Source organism: Alosa sapidissima, chromosome 21 (assembly GCF_018492685.1).
Source record: "Alosa sapidissima isolate fAloSap1 chromosome 21, fAloSap1.pri, whole genome shotgun sequence".
NCBI classification, from domain to species: domain Eukaryota; kingdom Metazoa; phylum Chordata; class Actinopteri; order Clupeiformes; family Clupeidae; genus Alosa; species Alosa sapidissima.
In genome coordinates this window covers 18,898,875-18,921,688 of record NC_055977.1, presented here as the reverse complement: position 1 = coordinate 18,921,688, position 22,814 = coordinate 18,898,875, and the positions used below count along the sequence as shown (strand labels likewise).

General features: G+C 42.7%; 1 protein-coding gene across 3 annotated transcripts in view; it reads left to right on the top strand.

Annotated features, from left to right (window-relative positions):
* atp9b (ATPase phospholipid transporting 9B) overlaps positions 1–22,814 on the top strand; it is a 30,896-nt gene that overhangs the window by 3,978 nt on the left and 4,104 nt on the right. For all 3 annotated transcript variants that reach the window (XM_042076168.1, XM_042076169.1, XM_042076167.1), the window contains exons 3-27: positions 502–652; positions 1,648–1,761; positions 2,030–2,138; positions 2,240–2,298; positions 2,938–2,989; positions 3,280–3,374; positions 4,772–4,852; positions 6,213–6,288; positions 7,517–7,593; positions 9,932–10,092; positions 10,461–10,603; positions 10,924–11,036; positions 13,068–13,364; positions 16,266–16,427; positions 16,856–16,948; positions 17,747–17,830; positions 18,164–18,334; positions 18,646–18,744; positions 18,930–19,019; positions 19,165–19,309; positions 20,306–20,370; positions 20,626–20,781; positions 20,948–21,012; positions 21,534–21,642; positions 21,874–21,931. In XM_042076168.1, coding sequence (XP_041932102.1) covers positions 502–652; positions 1,648–1,761; positions 2,030–2,138; positions 2,240–2,298; positions 2,938–2,989; positions 3,280–3,374; positions 4,772–4,852; positions 6,213–6,288; positions 7,517–7,593; positions 9,932–10,092; positions 10,461–10,603; positions 10,924–11,036; positions 13,068–13,364; positions 16,266–16,427; positions 16,856–16,948; positions 17,747–17,830; positions 18,164–18,334; positions 18,646–18,744; positions 18,930–19,019; positions 19,165–19,309; positions 20,306–20,370; positions 20,626–20,781; positions 20,948–21,012; positions 21,534–21,642; positions 21,874–21,931 — 2,825 coding nt within the window. The remainder of the gene's footprint in view (positions 1–501; positions 653–1,647; positions 1,762–2,029; positions 2,139–2,239; positions 2,299–2,937; positions 2,990–3,279; positions 3,375–4,771; positions 4,853–6,212; positions 6,289–7,516; positions 7,594–9,931; positions 10,093–10,460; positions 10,604–10,923; positions 11,037–13,067; positions 13,365–16,265; positions 16,428–16,855; positions 16,949–17,746; positions 17,831–18,163; positions 18,335–18,645; positions 18,745–18,929; positions 19,020–19,164; positions 19,310–20,305; positions 20,371–20,625; positions 20,782–20,947; positions 21,013–21,533; positions 21,643–21,873; positions 21,932–22,814) is intronic.

Genomic DNA, 22,814 nt, shown 5'->3' with positions numbered 1-22,814 from the left:
CTGTTGACTGATGTTGCTTTGTAAAGTTCATCATTAAAACGGTGTTGTGTGAATTAGTGTTTTTGTCGTTCTTTTGTTCCTGTTGTACTCCCATGTTCACATTCATTTCCAACTGAGGCCACGACTACTTATTTTGAAGTTGCCCTAACCTTGTGGATGATACCGGTATTTAGATAGATTAGTCTTGTCCTTGACAGTGTTCTTGTTGCTGTTAGCATAGCAACCATACCGCTCTGTGGAAACTATCCACTGAAACACTGAAGGTTTTGGTCTTGATATTGGAGGGTAGATTACCTGGCAAAAGTAGAATTGAAGAATTGTTGCTGGCCATTACGGCTATTAAGATTACTATGCCAGAATGACTACAGTCACATCAGCCAAGTTCGTGCCACTTGGTGCTGTAATGTTGATGTGAAAATTTACTTCACATGTTCATCCATCCTTCTAGCTGTGTTGAAGTTTGACTGATTTGTTAATTAAGTGCATCCCCTCTTGTTTCAGCTGCTGCGACTGTATCTTTCACTTCTGCCGGCGGAAGAAGGAGCTGAAGGCTCGCACCGTGTGGCTCGGCTGCCCAGAGAAATGTGAAGAGAAACACCCCAAGAACGCCATCAAGAACCAGAAGTACAACATCTTCACCTTCATGCCAGGGGTGAGTCGGACCCTGCCACCATCCTCAGACTTAATTATGCTGTCTGATTGCAGCTTTTGATTTGTTTACATTGTTTTTGTAATCATGTGTTGCTTTGTTTTGTTTGTTTTTGTTTGTCTTTTGGAAGTTAATGAACCAGGTTAGCTGCTAGGTTATGGCATTTGATAGTTAAACTTAGGTGATAGTTCATGTGATCAAGGATTTTGTTTTGTTTTGTTTTGTTTTTGTCCTGCATTAGTGTAAGTGAATGATTTGGGAAAATATTTGTGGAACTCTAATCTCCCAGAAGACTCTTGTGTCTCAGTTATTCTTAGGTGGACATCGATTCTCTTCTGGGGTGACAAGAGGCAGACTGTCCCATCCCATCTCTTATAATAGGGGCTAACCTTTTAGCATAGGTCGCCTATGAAATGTTGCCTTGCCGTCTTTCTGAGAGAAATATTCTCGTCCATATTGAGCTTAGGCACTGCTTTTTCTCACCTCCGTTGTGAATTATTGAGCAGCCTCACGTTGGCCTTGCAGTGTGCATCTGCTAAAAAGGTCACCCGGTTCATTAACTATGAAGTGCCATTGATTCCAGCGTCTTTAATCATGTCTCTGTCCCTGTAGACTTGAGGCTCCCGGCTCATATAGGCCTCATGGTTGAGCTCATTGAAAGTACCTATGTGGGATTTACTTTCTCTTTTTCACTGTCAAGCTTTTTTTTTACCTTTACTTTCTCAAACTCACGTGGATTTGGACACTACACAGTAAACATATATTTTTTGCTTACTGTATAGAAAGCTTATAGTGTCTTTAGTTTATCGTATCTTGCCGTATGCCTTATAATGCAGTATTAGAGTTGCTTGAGTTTTGTACAGTTAGTATTGCTGTACTGTAAGCATGGACCCTTAAAGATCAGTCACTTTGAAAGGTAGGACTACATCTATTCAGCAGTTAGTGCTGTCACAGTATTCCAGCGACCAATCATTTGCTCTATTTTATTGTCTTTGTAGGTTCTCTACCAGCAGTTTAAATTCTTCCTCAATCTGTACTTCCTGGTGGTGGCATGCTCTCAGTTTGTACCGTCTCTGAAGATTGGGTATTTGTACACCTATTGGGCCCCATTGGTAAGCATGGAACTCATTTCTCAGTAGAGTTCTCCCCTTGTGTGTGTGTGTGTGTGTGTGTGTGTGTGTGTGTGTGTGGTGTGTGTGTGTGTGTGTGTGTGTGTGTGTGTGTGTGTGTGTGTGTGTGACCTTATTATTAAAAATAAAACAAAAAGTATACAGGCATCACTCCTCTCAAGAAGACGAATAGTACATGTCAAAAAATATTTCGACATGTAAATAATAGGCTGTTATCCTGACTTGTGGTATATTTTCCATCGTTCGGCAGGGCTTTGTGTTGGCTGTAACTATGATGAGGGAGGCTGTTGACGAGGTGCGGCGTTACACGAGGGATAAAGAGATGAACTCTCAGCTGTACAGCAAACTCACTGTTAGAGGTAAGGGCCATTCTTTCACTATTCTTCTATTTTAGTCCATGTAAAAACCTAGTCAAAAAAAATCTATTTTTGATTTTGCTAATGTCTTTATTTATGTTCAGGTAAAGTCCAAGTGAAAAGTTCAGACATCCAAGTTGGAGACCTCATCATTGTTGAAAAGGTTTGTGTTTGACTTGCGGTATGTTAGTACTACTCACTACATATTTGCTTTAGGCAAATCCTAAAGCCATTGTAGCACTGTTTATTGATTGCAATTCCAAAAATTCAATCAAATATAGATGAAACAAGTAATCATCATTACAACCGAAACATTTTCCATGCAGAGGCCTCTGAAAGAGCACCTGTGCTTTACGAGGTCCTTGCTCTTGTGAACTAGATATGTGATCTAGAATACGTAATACAATGAACATATATGGACCCTAATGCATCATATTACTCAGACAAGTTGTACAGCTCCACGGCTCGTTCATCTTAACTGTGGTACCAAGGAAGTGACCTTGCTCAATTATTCAGTGGTACAGCTTCTGAGGGACTACTGTTACAGTTGCTCATCACCATGCCGTCTCTCTCCTTCCATACTTATCAGCTGTCAGGTCATATGGATGAGCTATCTGACATCTATTCATGTTTCATTAAAGACTTAGTGACTTTCACTTTCTGTTGTACCAGGGGTAATGTATAGGCCTCTGCATGTTTTGTATTCACTTTGCTGTCATGCATACGTATTTGTGCATGTAGGAGGTCTTGACCTTTCCAACAAATGTGTCTCTTACAAGCTCTGTTGTTTTCATCTCAATAGAATCAGAGAATTCCTGCAGATATGATTTTCCTGAGGACAACAGAGAAAACTGGTGAGTCTTTGGTCATTCTTGACAAAGTCTCTCAAATAGAATCAATACTCTTGATTAGAAGATTAGAAGCTGTCATTTAGTTTGACATTTTGTCCACTAAGTAGATCCAAATAATTCTGCTGCCTGTATTACACCACATTCATCCTATGAGATATCGCAGCTCAGATGTCAGCCCAGGCTTGAATTTCACTTCATCAGTGTGTTTAATCACTGCCCGTAGTGCTCTGTTAAGATATTATTACGGGTGCTCCTTGTGTAAGCCCTTTCTCATGTTTTTTGTGTCCTGACAGGCGCTTGCTTCATCCGGACTGATCAGCTGGACGGAGAGACGGACTGGAAGCTGAAAGTGGCCGTGGCCTGCACACAGAGACTGCCAGCATTAGGGGTAACTGTTTGGGACATGTTCAATTGTTTTAGAATGTGTGAAAAACTATGGTAGTGGTGTGTATCTCATCTTGGGCACACATGTAGCCAAACGAAGACGTTGTAGACAGACTACTAGATTATCTGGGGTGGGTTTCGGTCTTTGTGCAATGACTGGTTGCTAAGGAGGAAGAAAGTACTCGAAGTGATAGTCTTATTGTTTAATGACACGTATCATTTAATGACCTTTCACTCTGGTCCTTTAGCAGCAACACTGTTGTGAACAAATCCCAGAATGTAGACTTATGAAGAGTTTCACTCGTTGTGTACTCTGAGCGGAATCATAGTCACTGAAAAAATCAGAATGAAATACTCGACACTGAATAGTAGCTATCGGATTATTTCTCTTTCAACCGGACACTCCTTCTTCTCACTGCGCTCAATGACATCCCATCACTTTAATCAGCAGAGACGGAAAACGATCCCTCTTTGACATGCGCCTCTTACAGCTGCGCTCGGCTGCGTCCGAGCACTAGGTCGGACGTATCTTTGCGACCTGTTTTGTAATGTCACCTGACTGTGCGATAACCAGGCAATCAGGGCAAGTGGGATTGATAGAGTAGGGTGAAGTCTCTCTCTTTCTATCTTTCTTTCTCTCATTTACTTGCCTGTTCACTCTCTCTCTCCTTCTCTCCCTCTCCCTCTCTCTCTCTCTGTTTGATATCGGCAAAGATCTGATTCGTGACCCCGGGGCCGCCTTACATGTCTGTGATGACTTTGTAACTTGACTCTGAAGCGAGTCTGAGATGCACACACACACACACACACACACACACACACACACACACACACACACACACACACACACACACACACACACACACACACATCAAGTCTATCTGACAAGTGCCCAGTGTCCTCTGCAAATGAAGGCTTCGACAAGTCATTTAATCATTGCTGCCTGAGGTTGCATGGACCAGACAGGGTTTCCAGTGCCCCTCTCAACAGATTAGTGCTCAAATGTATCAAATGTGGTCCTCATTCCGTCGGACACTTTGCCCCTCCAGCTATTTGTTTGATGTAATTTTGTCAGAATTCAGTCATTTTTGAAGGAGGGCTCTGGGAATTGAGTTATTTACTTGAATAGATGAAGTTGTTAATCAACTCACGCATGTGATTGCTTATATTGAGCTTTAGCTGTGTGTGTTTACTCCTGAACTATGCGTGTGTTTACTCCTGAACTGTTTACTGTTATGATATGGAGAACATATGCGGGTGGATATCCTGTTCTGACACAGAGAAAGAGTAAAACTGTCCTCTCATATTGAGGCCTGTTGACAAACTCTCTCTTATATTCTGTGATTTTGATTGACATTTTCAGCACTGATCAGATCGATGACCACTCTTTTTTCCCCACAGGACCTGTTCTCCATCAATGCCTATGTCTACGCCCAGAAGCCCCAACTGGACATCCACAGCTTCGAGGGCAACTTCTCCAGGGTATGTGGCTGCCACAAACGCTGTTTAGTAAACCACTGAAATACATTTGGATACACTTTTTGCTAAAATGGGAAACAAAAACAAGGGAACTAGGAAAGTATAATCCTGATGGTCATTGGTATTATGACACGAGCATCAACTTGCTTGGGACAAAATGTTTACTGGCTAGTGTAGTTGAAAAGTAGCACATTATTATAAGGACTGGAATATCATTTTATTGTGTGAGTATATTTATCAAGCTTAGCTCTGCCATCCTCTTGCATCCTGATTAACAACCACAGGTCATTCCCATTCCTACGTCTCCATGCACGTGTAATGTGTAGTGGGCTCTTTTGCAGACACCCCACTGGGTCCATGATTTTTGTTATTAACGGCAGTTCAACACACAGTGACACACACTCAGAGGCCATCCACACAAAGGATGGCTTTGTTGTTCCGGTCCCTTTGGCCTCACAAACTAGTGGAACCTCACTTCCTGGGCTGACTCGTACGCCAGCCAACTCTTCTTTTTGATGCAGCTGGCGTGGAAAAATTCCAAAACAACGTGCACAAAGTCAAAACAATAAAGTAAAGCGGGAAAATACATTTTAATGAGAAGTTGTTCAACTTCGGTCCATCAACTGAGATGTGAACTACAGTAGTTCATATCAGATTTAAAAATACAAATTCTTTGTATGTATTTTTGGTAAAGATACAAAATATCTTGTGTGGAGACAATTCAGTTGAATAGTATGACCTTTTTTTATTTTCCACACAGGCAGTGCAGTTGGCACTGATGAACAGGAAGATGCAGATGCTGAGATGGCATAGTTATCATATCAGACAAGCAATTTGAGCAGAAACCCAATCCTGACCTCAACACCTGACACAAGCCTTTTGCTCTGTGGTTTGACCTTGTTAACAGAGGTCAAACATGAATATTACCCAGGGTACAAGAGGCTTTTACAGAACGTTGATTTGACAAAATGTGAAAAAGGGGAAGCTTGTTATGGGTTCTCTCAGATATGTTAATTGTTGCTCTGATAGTTGTCCATATTTATAAAGCTTGACATTGCCAAAAAAAAAAACTAATTTATTAATCTTGAAGTGGGATTGTTTATTTGTTAGTGCTAGTGCCTTAGCCTGTGCACACTCAGTTAGTTAAACTAATGTCACACCTATACCACTGGACTGAATGTAGTGCTAGTTAAAAAGGTAAGGTTTAAGACGCACCTTACACCTAAAGTTACGTCAAATCATCACTACACTTGACTGGTGCGACCGGTTGCAGAGATTTCTAAAGTCTTCTGCTCATTTGTCAACACAGGCCTCTGATGTTACTGAGCACTGAGCATGCAGTGGTTTGTGATTTCTCCTGCAGGAGGACTGTGATCCAACCATCCACGAGAGCCTGAGCATTGACAACACTCTGTGGGCCAGCACTGTGGTGGCGTCAGGTGAGCTGCCCACCCTCTCCTCTCCTCTCCTCTGCTGCTCCACTGAGTATTGCATCTTCAAGGGGCTACAGGGAAAAGAAGGGTTTCATTTAGCCAGTGTCAACTCATCACACAGTCATTTGTTTCTACATATTGTTAAGATAAGCTGGTAGGGAAAGCACTGACTGGCAAGCGGCGCTTCAGTCTTATACTTTTCGGTTGTCTGGTTTGTGATGGTGTAAAACCATCATCATCCTTCAATATTATCCCAATCCTTCAAATGAGCATGGACAGTAGGATGATTAGGGATGATGATAAGTTAATGGGCTGTTTGGGTTTTGCCATGACCAGCCTCTCCCAAAGGGGCTCATCTGTGGTCAGTCCATCAGTCGCTTGAGTCCTCTGGATTGTGATGGTTAATTGTAGGCACAGGCGCGGAGTAACCTGATCCTGGAGCAGCTCTCTGGGTGGGCCCGTGGTGAGGGAGTGCTCTCTGCGCAGCACTGTAGCTGGCAGCTCCGCAGAGCATCGATCTGCGGTGGGCCGCCCGCTCGGCCACTTGGTCCCTCATGGGAACTGCAGTCTCCACACTTACCTCTTAGCCCCTGGCCTGACCTTGACCAGAGGGGTTCAACATAGCGGGCTCAAAAATAGACTGCACGCACGCACACACACACACACACACACACACACACACACACACACACACACACACACACACACACACACACACACACACACACACACACACACACACACACACACACACACAATTGATGAGTCCTATGTCACCTATAGTTACTGTTAGTCCTTTCAGTTGAACAGCATGAGGTGTACATTTAGATAATTGTTGCATACTCACAGTATACTCTTAATGTCACTTATATGAAGTCTAAGTCTTGGATTATGACCAGTATTAGCTCTTAATAAGGTAGTCTGTATTAATCCTCCACTTTAGGTGGGTGATGTGGATAGTTTCACAATCAGACTAAGCAATTTACAGTATAGGAATTTGTCATATTGCGAAATTAAGGATATTGTTGATTACATGCAAAGTGGGCAGATCACATGTACTATGAGAACAAACATGACTGAATGTGGAGTTCCTTCCTGTTGACTGCTCCTCCATTTACCTTATTTGGGTCTGTTTGGTCGGTTTGAGTAGGAGGGTGTTCAGTGAGATGGTGAGACATCACAACAGAAGGCTGTGCTGTTCTAATCTGTCTTAATCTCTCCCCTGATTGGCTAGGCACTGTCATCGGGGTGGTGATCTACACAGGCAAAGAGACCAGAAGTGTGCTGAACACCTCCCAGTCCAAAAATAAGGTGATTAAACCCCACTGTGTGCGCGTGTGTGCGTTTGTTTGTGCATTAAAGCATTTTTAAGCGATTTGTCACCCATAGTACTTTTTGACACATTCGGTCGAATATCTTCTCACGATCCACTAACTGCCCATTCTCTGAGTCTACTGTTACAAAAACACCTGGTCTTGGTGCACAGCCCTGGCTCTGTGAACTGGAAACAAAGAAATTGGAGTAAGCCTGTCCCCCTAATCATAACAAAACATGCTGTGGAGTTTCTTGTGAAGCTCTGAAGGGAGGGGTGAGCTCCCTCTCGGTTGTGTTTTGTTTGGTGTTTGGTTCAAATAGAATGCAAGTCGCTCTGGACAGAAATCTCTGCTAAGAACCATAAACATAAAGAAGTGTGATGCTGTTCAGCATTGCTTACAGCTCCTTTATGTATTTTCCAAGCAGTTAATGGTAATTTTGATACCACAGATGAATGAAGACCCAGTCAGACCAATGGTAGTAAAAATCAGGGACATCAAACAACATGTGCATCAAAGGAGAGACAGCATGACTTCACTTAAAGATCCACCAGCTGCTCTAACTAGACAAGGAAATAGTTAGGGTTTAAGTATCCTTCCATGCTGACGGGAGCTGGCGTTGGTCATCCATTTGATGTGGACCACACTGAATCAGACTCTGATTAGTGCCAACCTGGCAATCCGGAGCAGACCGTGAAGCACTGCCAAACCATAATATTCCCTCTTATCTCTAAACACATAGTCACACACAGATACACACAGAGAAAGTAGGAACAGAATAAAATAACAACAGTCTATTTTAAGAGGTTCATTAGGCTTACTGTATTACTAATTCTTACTGTTTCTCTGTACAAGCCAATAAGGTAAAATTGTGTACCTGACAAATTTTGGCTACCTTGCCCCTGTAGCCTTCATCAGAGGTGTCACGTGATGTTGGTGTGATGTCGTCTGAGCTGTGTAATAACAACAGCCATCTCATATGTGGAAGAACACACAACAGAAACATCAGGACATAAGTTACTTATGAATATGAAAGTTCTGAATCCAATGAATCCAAATGAAAGTTCTGAATCCAATACTCTCACAGTCCGATAAAGTTGATGTTCCCTCTGCTTTTTGGTATGCAGTTTATTTCACTATACCAAGTTGTATATGCATTTGACAAAGTGAGCGTGTCACATTTTGTCTATGTATATATGGCATTATGATGGTACTCAAAATGTACAGGCCATAGTTTTAATGTGCATGTAATTTAGATTCTGGGGGTCCTATTTTATCACTCATTGTTAACATGAAGCACAATGCTGTGTATCGTTGAGAAGTTGCTATATACTCTACAGCTCTGAGAGGATGATGGGAACTCAATATTTCAGGGGCAGATGATGTCAGAAGAGCCAATACACAATGGGAGTGGAAGGTGTAAAAGTCAATACAGCATGAGTATTTTATTTCTCTCCCTCACTCTCCTCTGTCTCCTTTTTTAGCCAGGACTAATTTGTTGTGGCATTCCCTGCTCAGTGCTAGTCCAGACCGAGCATCATGCTTCATCTTGTAGATTTACTGTTGTTGGATAACAAGCATCCAATTTGTATCAAGTTGTCTTGTAGCTGTTGACCAATAGACAACGAGTTTTACCAAGTTGGTATTGTATTTGTTATGTTTTTATGTTGATTTTTGATTTGTTTGGTTTTACTAGCAAAAAGGAAATCAGAAGGTCCATTTTTAAAGCATATGTGCTTTGTTCATAAACCAACACACAACACACACACACACACACACACACACTCTCTCACACTCACATTCAAAGCCTGAGAGACCTGACTAAATCAGTCTTTTCACCTCAAACCGGGTGCGACTGGATGGGTTGAAATGCACCCTGAGTGCGCTCTGATACCATCGGTAGCTTGAAGTAATTGAGTCCTCCTCTCTCCTTACTCTGGGGCCTGAAGATTAAATGGCTTTATACAATCTCAGATGAGTGTGTGCTGGGGTTAAAAACCTCAGAAGTGTATTGTTTCTCCAGAGAAAAAGCTCTCCTTGTTAAGTAGAAGCTGTGTCTTTTTTCCACCCACCTCATTTAAATCCTGACATTTTACCTGCTATTAGTTTGTTAGTGGAAAAAGACTGATAGAGGTATATAGTGCTTAAATCTCATCATACATATTTTGACACTAACATCCCATCTTAATGGTGATCTGTGTACATTTTATCTGGTCAAAATCTATGCCATGCACACGTTCTAGCTCTCTTTCTCTGAGATTTGTGTTGTATTCATGCTGGACAAGTGTGCTAAAGAGATGCTCAGAAATGAGTAACTGAAATAACTGTCGTCTCAGGTGGGGCTGCTGGACCTGGAGCTCAACCGTCTGACCAAGGCCCTCTTCCTGGCCCAAGTGGTGCTCTCCGTTGTCATGGTAGCGCTGCAGGGCTTCCTCGGGCCCTGGTTCCGTAACCTGTTCCGTTTTGTGGTGCTCTTCTCTTACATCATTCCAATCAGGTAAAGGATGCCAGCTTTGGTCTATGTTGATGTTTGTGCATGCAAGGATTCTTCCAAAAATCCTAGAAGTGTCTTTAGTATTGTAGAATACTAGAATTGTAGAATACTTAGCTATAGTGAAAAGATTATATGTGTAAAACTCAATTTTATTGTGATTTCATTAATATAGTAAGTAAGTAAGTAACTTTTATTTATATAGTGCATTTTTGTATGCACAAGTGCAACCCAAAGCCCAAAATATGATCTGTAATAGTTGTAATCAATTATTTATTGACTGCAAACAACATCTAAATCAAACTATTTTTTCCCGGGCTGTTCAACGTGTGTCTCCTGACCTACCCGCTGGTTGTCTGTTTTTGATGGCCCAGTCTGCGGGTGAACCTGGACATGGGGAAGTCTGCATATGGCTGGATGATAATGAAGGATGAGAACATCCCGGGAACAGTGGTGAGAACCAGCACCATCCCAGAGGAGCTCGGCCGCCTCGTCTACCTGCTCACAGACAAAACAGGTAGGAGAGCACCTGCCACTCTGATGTATGAAATGCAACCCTGTAGACCTGTACATTCCTGATCACAGTGATTCATTTGAATAATTGCTATGATACATTTTTATGACCATATGTGGTGTAATACTGCGGTGATCATTTTTAAAAAAAATAACTGTATTTAGCAATATTTTACTTTTAGTAGTTTCAAAATATACTTAAGATGAACTTAAATAGCTATTCTGTATATTTATTTTAAATCCTCATTCTTTTAGTTCATAATAAATGTGGCCAATGCACATGAATTCCAGTGTAACCTGGGCTCTTGCTTGATCCTCTCATAGGCACGTTGACTCAGAATGAGATGATCTTTAAACGGCTGCACCTGGGCACTGTGTCTTATGGGACAGACACAATGGACGAAATCCAAAACCACATCGCTCAGGCTTACGCACAGGTAAGCTCTGCTGGTGAACTTTAGTCCTTCAGGTGATCTTTATCAAACAGACACTTCTTATAAGCTTTCTATACAATCATATTTTCCTAGTTAACCACATTCATAGAAATATTAATGTCTTACTTACCAAATCAACAAATAGGATATCTTTTCGAGGTTAATGTCCATAGCTGCCTGTGTGCAAACAACTGCTAATTCCCTTAGCACAGCTTGGTAAGAAGTGCATTGATTCTTTTATTGTTTTCATTTCTACTGTTGTACAAGGTCCTATGTCACGGAAAGCACAAAACAAAGAAACCACTACCTCACAAAATCCATCATAACCTCCGAGTGTATAGGACTGCAGGGCTTTTTTTTTTTTTTTGCCTCTCTTTATTTTCAGTGACAAGGGACATATGTGATTAGATCTGTGTGAAATTGAATTATGTGTGCATCAATAAGCACCGTGTTGTTTGGAGAAATGAGTAAGCTTAGTTCGGTTTGAACAGAGCCGTGGATCACAGATTTAGTGATACACTCAGGTCAAACTGTTGAAAAGGCAGGGGGGGGGGTAGAGAGAAGAGAATTCGACGATGAAGGCAAATAACAAAGCAGAGGTGACTGATCATACTCATAAAACGGGCCAATATTTTAGTCCACAGCCGACTGCCCTGGATGAATTGTTTGTCAATGACAAATGACAAAGTGGTATGTTTAGCTATTCATTTTTAATATGCCTTTCTTTCATAGCAAATGTTTGTTGCTAACTATTATCGATGATCATGTTGGTGTAATGGTCAGTGTGCTATGGCATGTCACTTCTTGAAAAGAACCACAATTACTTTAATATGTGTGCTTTGTGAGGCATAAACAAAGAGGGCCATCTTTTGTGTGAAGTTCAGGCTTGTCGTGCAGTGTATTTGGCACAACAGATGTCTCGTGTCATATAGGGTTCAATACATCATACACACGCACGCGCACACACACACACACACACACACACACACAGCCTTCATGTCAAAACAAACTGCTATTCCTTCTCACCCAAAACCGCTCTGCTTAGCTTGGAAGAAGAGAGCAGGTCAAAGTGACACCCAGGGAGAAGCTGCAGGGAGTGGTAAAGGGAATGGAACCTGCTATCCTCCTCTCCACCTCTCCTAGGGAAAGGGCTGTGATATGATGGTTATGCCTTTGAAAGGCCATAATTAGTGTTTACAGGAAACCGCACCCCTGTGTGTGTGTGTGTGTGTGTGTGTGTGTGTGTGTGTGTGTGTGTGTGTGTGTGTTTGGAAGTCAAGGATGCAAAACATGGAGGCATACAGCAGAGCCTTCTTCCTGAGTGCTTCGCACCGCAGTGAAGGCTCTCATTGTTTCAGCAGATGTGTTCCCAGCAGGAAGCGACCTTTTGACCTGTGGCTTACTAGCAACAAAGATATACTACAACAAAGATAAACGAAATGCCATCACAAAAGCAATATGGGCCTCATGAATGTGTTTGTTTTTCATTTCATGCTAATTGTGTATTTATATGCTTTGAATGCCAGCTGGGGCTGTTTGTTTGTTTGTTTGTTTGTTTTTGTTTGTTTGTTTGTTTGTTTGTTTGTTTATTTATTGGTTTGCGTTTAACATGCACTGTGGCTTTGTGCCTAAAGTATATAAACACATGAGGAGATCTAGATATTGAGTGTATTTGTTATGGTCAGAACAAGAAGGAGATATCCTCTTCTGATGATTTCCTAGATGCATCATAATCAATATACAGCACAGACAGTAAAATGTGACAGTGACAGATTTCATCCAAGTGTTTCATAGTTAAGGTGCCAGTATTGAGTTATATTAAGTATTGGCTGAAAAGTTCCGCCATGTCAACCAAGATGGAGTAGTGTCCTTAGACCAGGTGTTCCTTCTCAGTATTGTCTTTTACTATATCCGAACTATCCTAATTATACTCTGACAGATTTTCACATCCTCTCTGTTAGTGTGCGTGTGCGTGTGTTTGTTAATTGTGTAGCCTCTCTCTGACCTCTGCCTGTGGTCTTGTTCCGTCTCCAGAAGTCCAGCGGTGACGGCAGCGGTGGAGCAGGTGGTGGAGGCAGCGGCACCAGCACCACGTCCGCTCCAGGAGCCACGCCGCCCCGCAACAAGGTCCAGCAGCCGGCAGCGCCCAAGGTCCGCAAGAGCGTGAGCAGCCGCATCCACGAGGCCGTGAAGGCCATCGCACTGTGCCACAACGTAACGCCTGTCTACGAGTCCCGTGCCAATGGCGCCAACGGCGAGGCAGAGGCCGCCGAGGCTGACCAGGACTACAGCGACGACAACCGCACCTACCAGGCCTCCAGCCCAGACGAGGTGAGAGACCATGGCAGCCCTCTACACGCACACACACACACACACACACACACACACACACACACACACACACACACACACACACACACAGTTAGTTTCTAGTTATTTTAACTTTTAAAGACACCTTTAGTTGTATGTTGAGGTGCATGATATTAAAAAAGCGAAAACAGCTTCTTTGCAATTTGTTATTGGGTTGTGTCCAAAACAATCATCAAGCAAATAAAAGTTAACATTCATTATTAATAGAAGAATGGAAAGGCAACGAGTCTGCATTTTTAATCTGTAGTTTCTTGAAAATAGTTTCTTCAGAATAGTTCTCTGTGGTGTCACTGCTTGGCTGGGAGAGGGGGGGGTGCAGCATTTTCCCAATCTGGATGGTAATAAATACCAGAACCAAAGGGGAGAGAGTAACAAATTCAGAGATGAAAAAGACCTATCCGCATTATTAAGAGAGCAGTTCTGACATCTAGATTACAAGTTTTCCTGTTCTAAATAATGGACAGCATGCCTTGCTGTCATACTGGTTGGCTGTTTTTAAACTTCTATTGAAATATAGAAATGCCAAAACAAAATAATGTCTCTATAAAAGGAAAATATGATTATAAATACTCTCATCAAATCTAATCAAAATGAGTTACTGAAGAATTGGGACATCAGTTAAATTTAGAATTGATATTTTTATAGCGTCTTTTATCTCCTTGATTGGTCATTCTGATTACTTCTGCTGTATGGATAGATCAATTCTTCATTTGTACAGTGATGTTGAAGGACATTATGTACATTAGCTAATGTCAGAGACAGCCTGCTTAACCCCCCATGCTCCCTCCCCTTCTGTTGTTCTGGATAGGTCATTGATAATCATTCCCAATCAATTTTTTTTGAACAATTAATCAATGATAACCATCTGAGCTTCAGACAGTTTTTGCATACAGCAGTGGAATCCAGCTAACCCTGAACTTGAAGTCAATAGCGTTATAATTTTCACTGAACTCATAATGTCATGCCAAGAACATCATGACATTGTGTTTGGTCATTCCTTACTCTGGGTCATTATGCGCAACCAGCAGCAGCAGCCACATCCGCTGTGCCGTTGAGATGACGGACATTTTTTATAAATCCCAGCTGTCGGCCTCATAAAAGAAGGTACAGTGAGTATGCGTGCTTGAAGCTTTGTGAGTCACTGACCATCCCTGTCAAAGCTGACGCCAGCATGGTAAAAGATGTTACTGGTAACTGGAAGTCGAAGGCATGGCGTGCAGTTGTTGGAAGTGACGTCTTTACAGGGCCTGTCATGTAACCAGTGTGTGTCTTCATCTGCGCCATGCAGCCCAGTCCAGTGGTACTCATGACCAGAGGAGCTAGGGTGAAAAAAGAACATGGAGTACGCTCACCCAAACAAAGGGTGTTGGGGACACGGACCAGTGTTGTAAATTAGCATTAGCTATAAACAACACCATGATACTGGCATCAGATAGCTGTTTTCAGTTTGTCTATGCATACTGTATCTGTCCCTATCAAATAAACTCTAATGATAACAAAAGAGCTGGTATAATAATCCATAAACCATAAACTATTGAAGAGTATTCAATATACTCTTTTCTCTTTAAACTATTTATTGACTGACGATTCGGCAGACAGCCTTCGTCAAAGTTCAGAGGGGCAAGGGAGCTCGTGACTCGAACCGCTGCTCTGGGGGGCAATGTCTGTGGTTGAGGCTGCGTACAGAGGGACAGAAGTGCAAATCCCAGATCAGCTGTGTGGAGCTGGAGCTGCTGCTGCGGTCACGGACTGTAAATCACCCTCGGGGGGGGGGTCAAAGTTCAGGAAGTGGCAATTTGTAGGTCAGAACTATAAAGCTCTCCCTCAAAGGGCAGATGGAGAGAGAACCTGCGGGGAACCGGATAGAGTACTAGAACTGTCCCGTTGGGATGAAGAACCCCGTGGAGAATATGGAGGGAAGAGAGAAAAGAACAAGGAAAGAATTTGTCTGCTGTTGTAGGAAAACTGTCAGTCTTTTTTACTCAGAGTTATAAACCAAGCACTAGCAGTATACCTTGAAGAATATTAGACTGAGCTTCACGGTACAATTTTTTTGGATGTTTTGCTAGTCTGGTTTTTATATAGCTAGGAACGGCTTCATAGTATGGAATGTCAGCTTTATGTCACTTTTAATATAAAGCTATTAAATTCTAAATCCCCTAAGAAAACTGGCCATTACTCCTCACTGGATTTATTATGTGTAAATCCGTTTGGTAATGTTAATAAAATGCTGCATGGATTCCTAACACCACATGTTCGCGTTCCCTGCGGAAAAGCTCATAGTGTGGTCCACACAATAAGTCAGCTTGAGTGTGTGGCCCCTGTGCCTCTCGGAGTGGAGAGGAGAGAGAAGGCGAAGGCTTCCCCTGCGCTGTCTCCGGACAGGCGCTTGAAACTCGGCCAAGACCCTGTAGAGCTCTTATGTCCTGCTTGAAGGCTTCGTCTGCATTTTCTGCTGACCCTGCAATTTCATTTTGCAGATCATAAAAAGACTGAAAAAGTACGTAATGTGGGACTTAATCTCCTCGCCATGGTTGCCAGTGAGCTCCTTCTCTACTTCCACTCTTCAGATAGGAGGATAAATTAAGGATTTTTTTTTTTTTTTTTTTTTAAATGTTTCTGTAGATTTCTTTTCAGAATGGGTCATGATTATGACAGTAATTTGATCTGAATGTATCTCCCCTTTGTGTCCAACAGTGTTTTACTTGACTATTCTGATGTTTCCCATAGTTACCATGGGAGTGACATTTTTACAATGTTTTTTTTTTTTTTCCCCCAATACTACTAACATAGGGACATATAAAAGGATTTGTAATTACTGCAGAGAATAATGGGGCTTTGCTGTGTGTTCTGTTGTGTTAGGTGGCCCTGGTGCGCTGGACAGAGAGTGTGGGCCTGACGCTGGTGAACCGCGACCTGACCTCCCTGCAGCTGAAGACACCCTCGGGGCAGATCCTCACCTACTTCATCCTGCAGATCTTCCCCTTCACCTCCGAGAGCAAGCGCATGGGCATCATCGTCAGGGTCTGTGTTTACGCATACTGTGTGTGTGCGTGTGTGTGTCCATGTGTGTGTGTCTGTTTTATTTGTTTGTTTGTTTGTTTGTGTGTGTGTATATTTGTGTGTGTTGGCGCAAGCAAGTTTGCCTGTGTATCATTTGCCTTTGAGTGTTTTGTCCCAATGTGTTTACATGTGTGATTCATTGTGTTTCTATGTATTGGCACAAAACATGAAAACATCAATATTTACAATATCATGCAGCAGTGTGTACAGGATATGGGTCAGAAAACGGCAAATATCAGTTTATGTAAAATAACGATATGTTTACATGTTGTGGTAGCAAAATAATGTTTGATTAGAAATGTTGGTGGTGGTGAGAGACAGAGTGATCTATCATCTATTGTGCTGTTTATTTTTCAGTTATTTTCATTTTATGTTGTTCTCATGTGTAGGAAGAGGCAACGGGTGAAATCACTTTCTACATGAAGGGGGCCGATGTTGCCATGGCAAGCATTGTGCAGTACAACGATTGGTTGGAAGAAGAGGTAAACTCTAGGGGACGCTAATAGTAGCCCGTTTGTGCATGTCCTTCCATCAGCTTGTAGATTTTAGGGTCCATATTTTTTAGTGACAACTTTTTGATACTTTGATATTTACAGTTATAGATTTCTAGTCACCGCCCTCTCTGTATATCCAATATGACAGCTGAAGATAACCTCTTCCTCATCAAGGACAAATTCACTGCAGCGATAATGAGCGAAGCGACAGGCCACCCAAACCAAATCTGATTCAGATGTTCATAATTGTATCGACACTATCGGACAGCGCAGGACTGGAGGGGGACAGTATATTAATTAATGAGTGACCCACTTCATGTGGACTTCCTGTGTGCGGGCGGTTTGGAATGTCATAATTCTCCGATGTGGTGTTAATGATGTCGTCCGTTGTCTTGACGACTGGCCACATGTCAATAAGTAATCAAGCGGCCAGCGGGAGCTTGCCAGATTTTCATATCAGAAATAAACGCCCTGCCCCACGCATGACCACTGACACACATACACACACACACACACACACACACACGCGCCCCTAGGCTAGATATTTGTTCATTGATCTGATGTGTTTCCATAAGGGTTGGGGAGGCTCATTGTTAATTAACATCATGCATGTATGGCATGCTGGCCAATTTTTTTGTTTTTTGTGGGGGTGTGTGGGTGGGTATGTCAATGTCTGTATTGCCTGAGTACATGTCCTTGGCTTCTCTTCTACTCTTACTCTATTTGATACATTTATTCATCAATCTCCACATTCATCTTTAAATCCTCCCGTTTATTCTGTTGCAGTGTGGGAATATGGCCAGAGAGGGGCTTCGTACTCTTGTGGTTGCCAAGAAATCTCTGTCAGAGGAGCAGTATCAGGACTTTGAGGTACAGTACAGTATGTGACCATAAGCATTATGGAATACTTTACACAGTGTAGGACATGCTTTCGGCTTTCACTCTCCTTCAAAGCTCAAACATCTTCTTTGTTTTTGTCTTCTTTCTCACTCTTACACTTCATGTGCATGCACATCTTACTCCTACAGTAACTGTACATAAACGGTACATTGTCTATAATGTAATCATATTTAAATTAATGTATTTATTGGCTGTTTTGCAATTAATCTATATTCCTCTCTTTGTCCATTATCCCCTTCTCTCTTTCTTTTCCCTTCCTCCCTCTCTCTCTCTCTCCTTCTATCCGTCCGTCCCTCCCTGCAGAACCGCTACACCCAGGCCAAGCTGAGCCTGCACGACCGCGCACTGAAGGTGGGGGCGGTGGTGGAGAGCCTGGAGCGGGAGTTGGAGCTGCTCTGTCTGACCGGCGTGGAGGACCAGCTGCAGGCCGACGTCAGGCCCACGCTCGAGCTGCTAAGGAACGCTGGCATCAAGGTTGGGGAAAACACACACACACACAGGCACACATCATATAACACACAGCTACTCAGCTGGACACATGTGTGGACACATTCACTCACAGCTGGAGCTACTAAAAAGAAGTCTCTTTAAACCCCGCCTAAGCTGTTACTCTGTTAACAACCATAACTATAATCATCAGCTTGAGCTGTCATTATCACCAAGTCATCTACGTAAAACCGGTGATAAAGTAATATACACAAACTTGACATGTACACAGTTTAAAAGCTCTGTTGTCTGATCAGAGAGTCCCAGAGGCTCACTTGCTCTTGTTCCTTTTTGTCCAGATCTGGATGCTGACTGGAGACAAGCTGGAGACGGCCACATGCATCGCCAAGAGCTCTCACCTGGTGTCTAGGAGTCAGGACATTCACGTCTTCAGACCGGTACAAGAGCAGGCCTTATTTTAGCACTTAAAAAAAGTTTGCAGTTCCCTCTTGATCCAGGTCAGGGTTCAGAACCTTCTGTTCTGTAGTGCAGAATTATTTGCACAACTACAAATAACCGGAACTGTAAAGTCTTTCAGTTGGACCAATTCATGAAGGCACATATGTTATGACTCTTGTCATAGGTGTCCAACAGGAGTGAAGCTCACCTGGAGCTCAACGCCTTCAGGCGGAAACATGACTGTGCCCTGGTTATCTCAGGAGACTCACTGGAGGTGGGTGCAGCGTGTGTGTGTGTGTGTGTGTGTGTGTTCATGTTCGTGTTCGTGTCTGTGTGTTTCTGTGTCTGTGCCCAAGCACACAGGTCTTCTGAGTCTTGAGACTAAGACTGGATCATGTGCTTGTGTGTCCTCTCCTCAGGTGTGCCTGCGCTACTACGAGCACGAGTTCGTGGAGCTGGCGTGCCAGTGCCCGGCGGTGGTGTGCTGCCGCTGCTCGCCCACCCAGAAGGCCCAGATCGTCCGGCTGCTCCAGCAGCACACCAACAACCGCACCTGTGCCATAGGTCAGCCATACCACACCATCACAGCATCACATCAGCGGCTTTAACACAACTCACTCTGCTAGCCAAACTTGCTCTCAGCCTGGTGTCTGGACATGATGGCACTCCACACCCCATTACCATAGCATCTCATAACATTACCACATTATTACCATAGCATCTCATAACATTACCACATTATTACCATAGCATCTCATAACATTACCACAGCATCTCATAACATTATCACATTATTACCAAAGCATCTCATAACATTACCACAGCATCTCATAACATTATCACATTATTACCATAGCATCTCATAACGTTACCACATTATTACCATAGCACCTCATAACATTATCACATTATTAACATAGCATCTCATAACATTACCACATTATTACCATAGCATCCCATAACATTACCACATTATTACCATAGCATCTCATAACATTACCACATTACCATAACGACACGTCCGTGATCTTATAGGAACACGCCAACTTTTCAGGAAATTTGTTTATTTGCTGTCTACCCCAGAATTAGAAAAGAGGATATATATCCTTCTGTTTTCTTTATGCGTGCAATAACCCAGTCTGACACCATTAGCCTAACTTAACATATGTAGTGGGTCAGACCATAGCCTATAGCTAAATGGGTGAAGGGTGTTCCTTTAACAGTGAGCCGCACTTTCTGTCAGTCTGGAGGGCTCTCCACTCAGGTTTTATTATTAAGTTCAGCTGAAGCCTGGGTCTGATGTGGTGAGAAGAGGAAATTATACCTGGTGGCATGCTATTAAGGTGGGCATTATGTTGAAATTAGTGGCCTCTCGCATACTTTTCATCAGAGCATTGGAGTTGCAGTAACAGAGATGTGTCCACAGGGTGGCAGTGCAAGTTGAAGATAATTCTGAAACTCTGCCATTCCCCTCTCATGAGAGATAATTTGTTGAAATGTATTGTCAGACATGCCAATTCACCACTGATGTTCTTTTATAATTTCCTGTTTCTCTTAAAGGTGATGGCGGAAACGATGTCAGTATGATCCAGGCAGCAGACTGTGGCATCGGTATTGAGGGGAAGGTAACATATCCTCTCCATAATTTAACAGCCCTTTATGCACACCAGCAGATTTTCTACCATAACTATGCCTGAGCTCACATTTCCTAAAAATCAATACCAACATCTGCAGCTCTTTCCCTCAATCGTGACTCCTAAAATAACCTCTGCTGCATGAGCACAGCAGAAACCTGCTGGTTTTGGCTAGTAACTAACTCCTCAACTCTACTGTATTGTTGTCTGAAAACCCCGCTCCATATTTTCTCTGGCTGGCCGCAGGAGGGAAAACAGGCGTCTCTGGCCGCCGACTTCTCCATCACGCAGTTCAAACACATCGGCCGGCTGCTCATGGTCCACGGGCGGAACAGCTACAAGCGATCGGCCGCTCTGGGCCAGTTCGTCATGCACCGCGGCATGATCATCTCCACCATGCAGGTCAGGGGACCACATTCACTCTGAAGAAGAACTTTGTCTCCATGCTAAAAAGTCAATGTTGCTCTTATGGATGAAATGGTACACATATATATATATATATATATATATATATATATATATATATGGGCATGTTTTTAACTCTGTTTTGTTTTTTCTATATATGCAGGCAGTGTTTTCTTCAATTTTCTACTTCGCCTCTGTGCCCTTATACCAAGGATTCCTCATGGTGGGGTATGTAGCATTAAATATTCTTTGCGTTGCTCTTTTTTTAGTATGGATGCTATTTAGCAAAGTCCTTTTAGGCAAGTCCCTCCACTCGGCGCCCAATGCCGGCCATATTGCAACCCTTTTTGGACACTTATCGGGCATCTATTTCGGCAGAAATGCGCTTGCGCAAGGCTTCACAACACCAATCTTGCTCCATGAGCACATGATTGGCACGATGTCTTCACAACACACCACATTATTGGCTCAATGTATTTACAACACAGCACATGATTGCCTCAATGTATTCACATGTCAACATTTTGCCGCGGAAGGGGTGTGATGTGTAGACAACTGTCATATTGGTTACAAACTAACCCCATGCATTTCTATGGAGGATATTTTGAGTGCTGTGTCTCCTCATTAGAAACTCTCTGTATTTAGTTACAGCAATGAAACCTGAGGAACCATGTTAGGGTCTTTCCCATCTGTGCTGAAGTCCCTCTCCTCTCCTCTCTTCTCTCCCATGTGTCTCCTGTGCTCTGCAGCTATGCCACCATCTACACCATGTTCCCAGTGTTCTCCCTGGTGCTGGACCAGGACGTGAAGCCGGAGATGGCTCTGCTCTACCCAGAGCTCTACAAGGACCTCACCAAGGTCGGCCAAGTGACCATCTGGTCATTCTTTTGGAGACGAGAGCAGACTAGAGCCTGTTAAGAGTTCTCCGTAGTTCAGCTAAGGCCATCTTTCAAAGTCACATATAGAATGTTTTTTCTATACTTTTAAATCACTAACCTCATGATTTAAGTTCCTTATGTACTGTCTGTCTGTTTGGTTATTTGTTTTGGGGATATTTTTACTAATATTTTTACTTTCTCTGACCAACAGGGTCGCTCCTTGTCTTTCAAGACATTCCTTATTTGGGTGTTGATAAGTGTGTACCAAGGTGAGGAATACTTCCTATGGAAACATAGAGACAGCCTGTCTGTTTTGAAGCCATTAATGAGAAAGCTCACTGTTTCAATGAAGTGTTGATGGTATATCTATATTCTGATTTTTTATTTCACTGCCACTCATTTTCTCATACCACATATTTTCAATGGCCATGAAGTTTTAATAGCAATACACATTTTTACAAGTCTGTTTTAGGCAACACACTACAGATTTATTGAAATATTTCAATTATTACAAAAAGCACTGACCCAGGTGGACCGAGGTACCTGTGGCCACTACATTTGTGTTTCTCACTGTCCAGAGGCAACATAGGCAAAGCAGCAGGAACTGCCTTTCACACAGGTGTGTGCCACGCGTCCATATGTTTTACCAGACAAAGCAACCGCACCCTCTGTCCACCTCACTCCAAACCATTATACAATGTGGTGATATTATAAATCATGACGAGGTTAGGGCATTGAGCAGAAGTTTTTCTAGATATGGTGTAAACCAAGGGTCCTAGAACCCACCTGGCTTGCACCTCTTCTACTTATGCCTGGTCTAAGCACACTTTAGTAAGGTTAGTGGCTTTTAAGCAGCTAAATAGGCCGTGCTTGGCCAATCAACAGTATAGTGTGATGAATTCCATCCAAATGGGATATGGTGTGCAGAGAGGCATCGGGAGCAGAGCAGAACATCTGATATAAGCAATACTGTCAGGACACTAGATCACGTCACTCTGGTCTGCTCTAGATTATTACCAGATCTATAGTTTTCAAAGAAAGCACCCTTAAGTCTGTGATTCATCCCAGCATGGTTGATGTTTACATTTATTAATGTAGTAGATACTTTTAACCCAAGTGACTTACAAAATGAGAGGGGAGGGCTAGGAGACC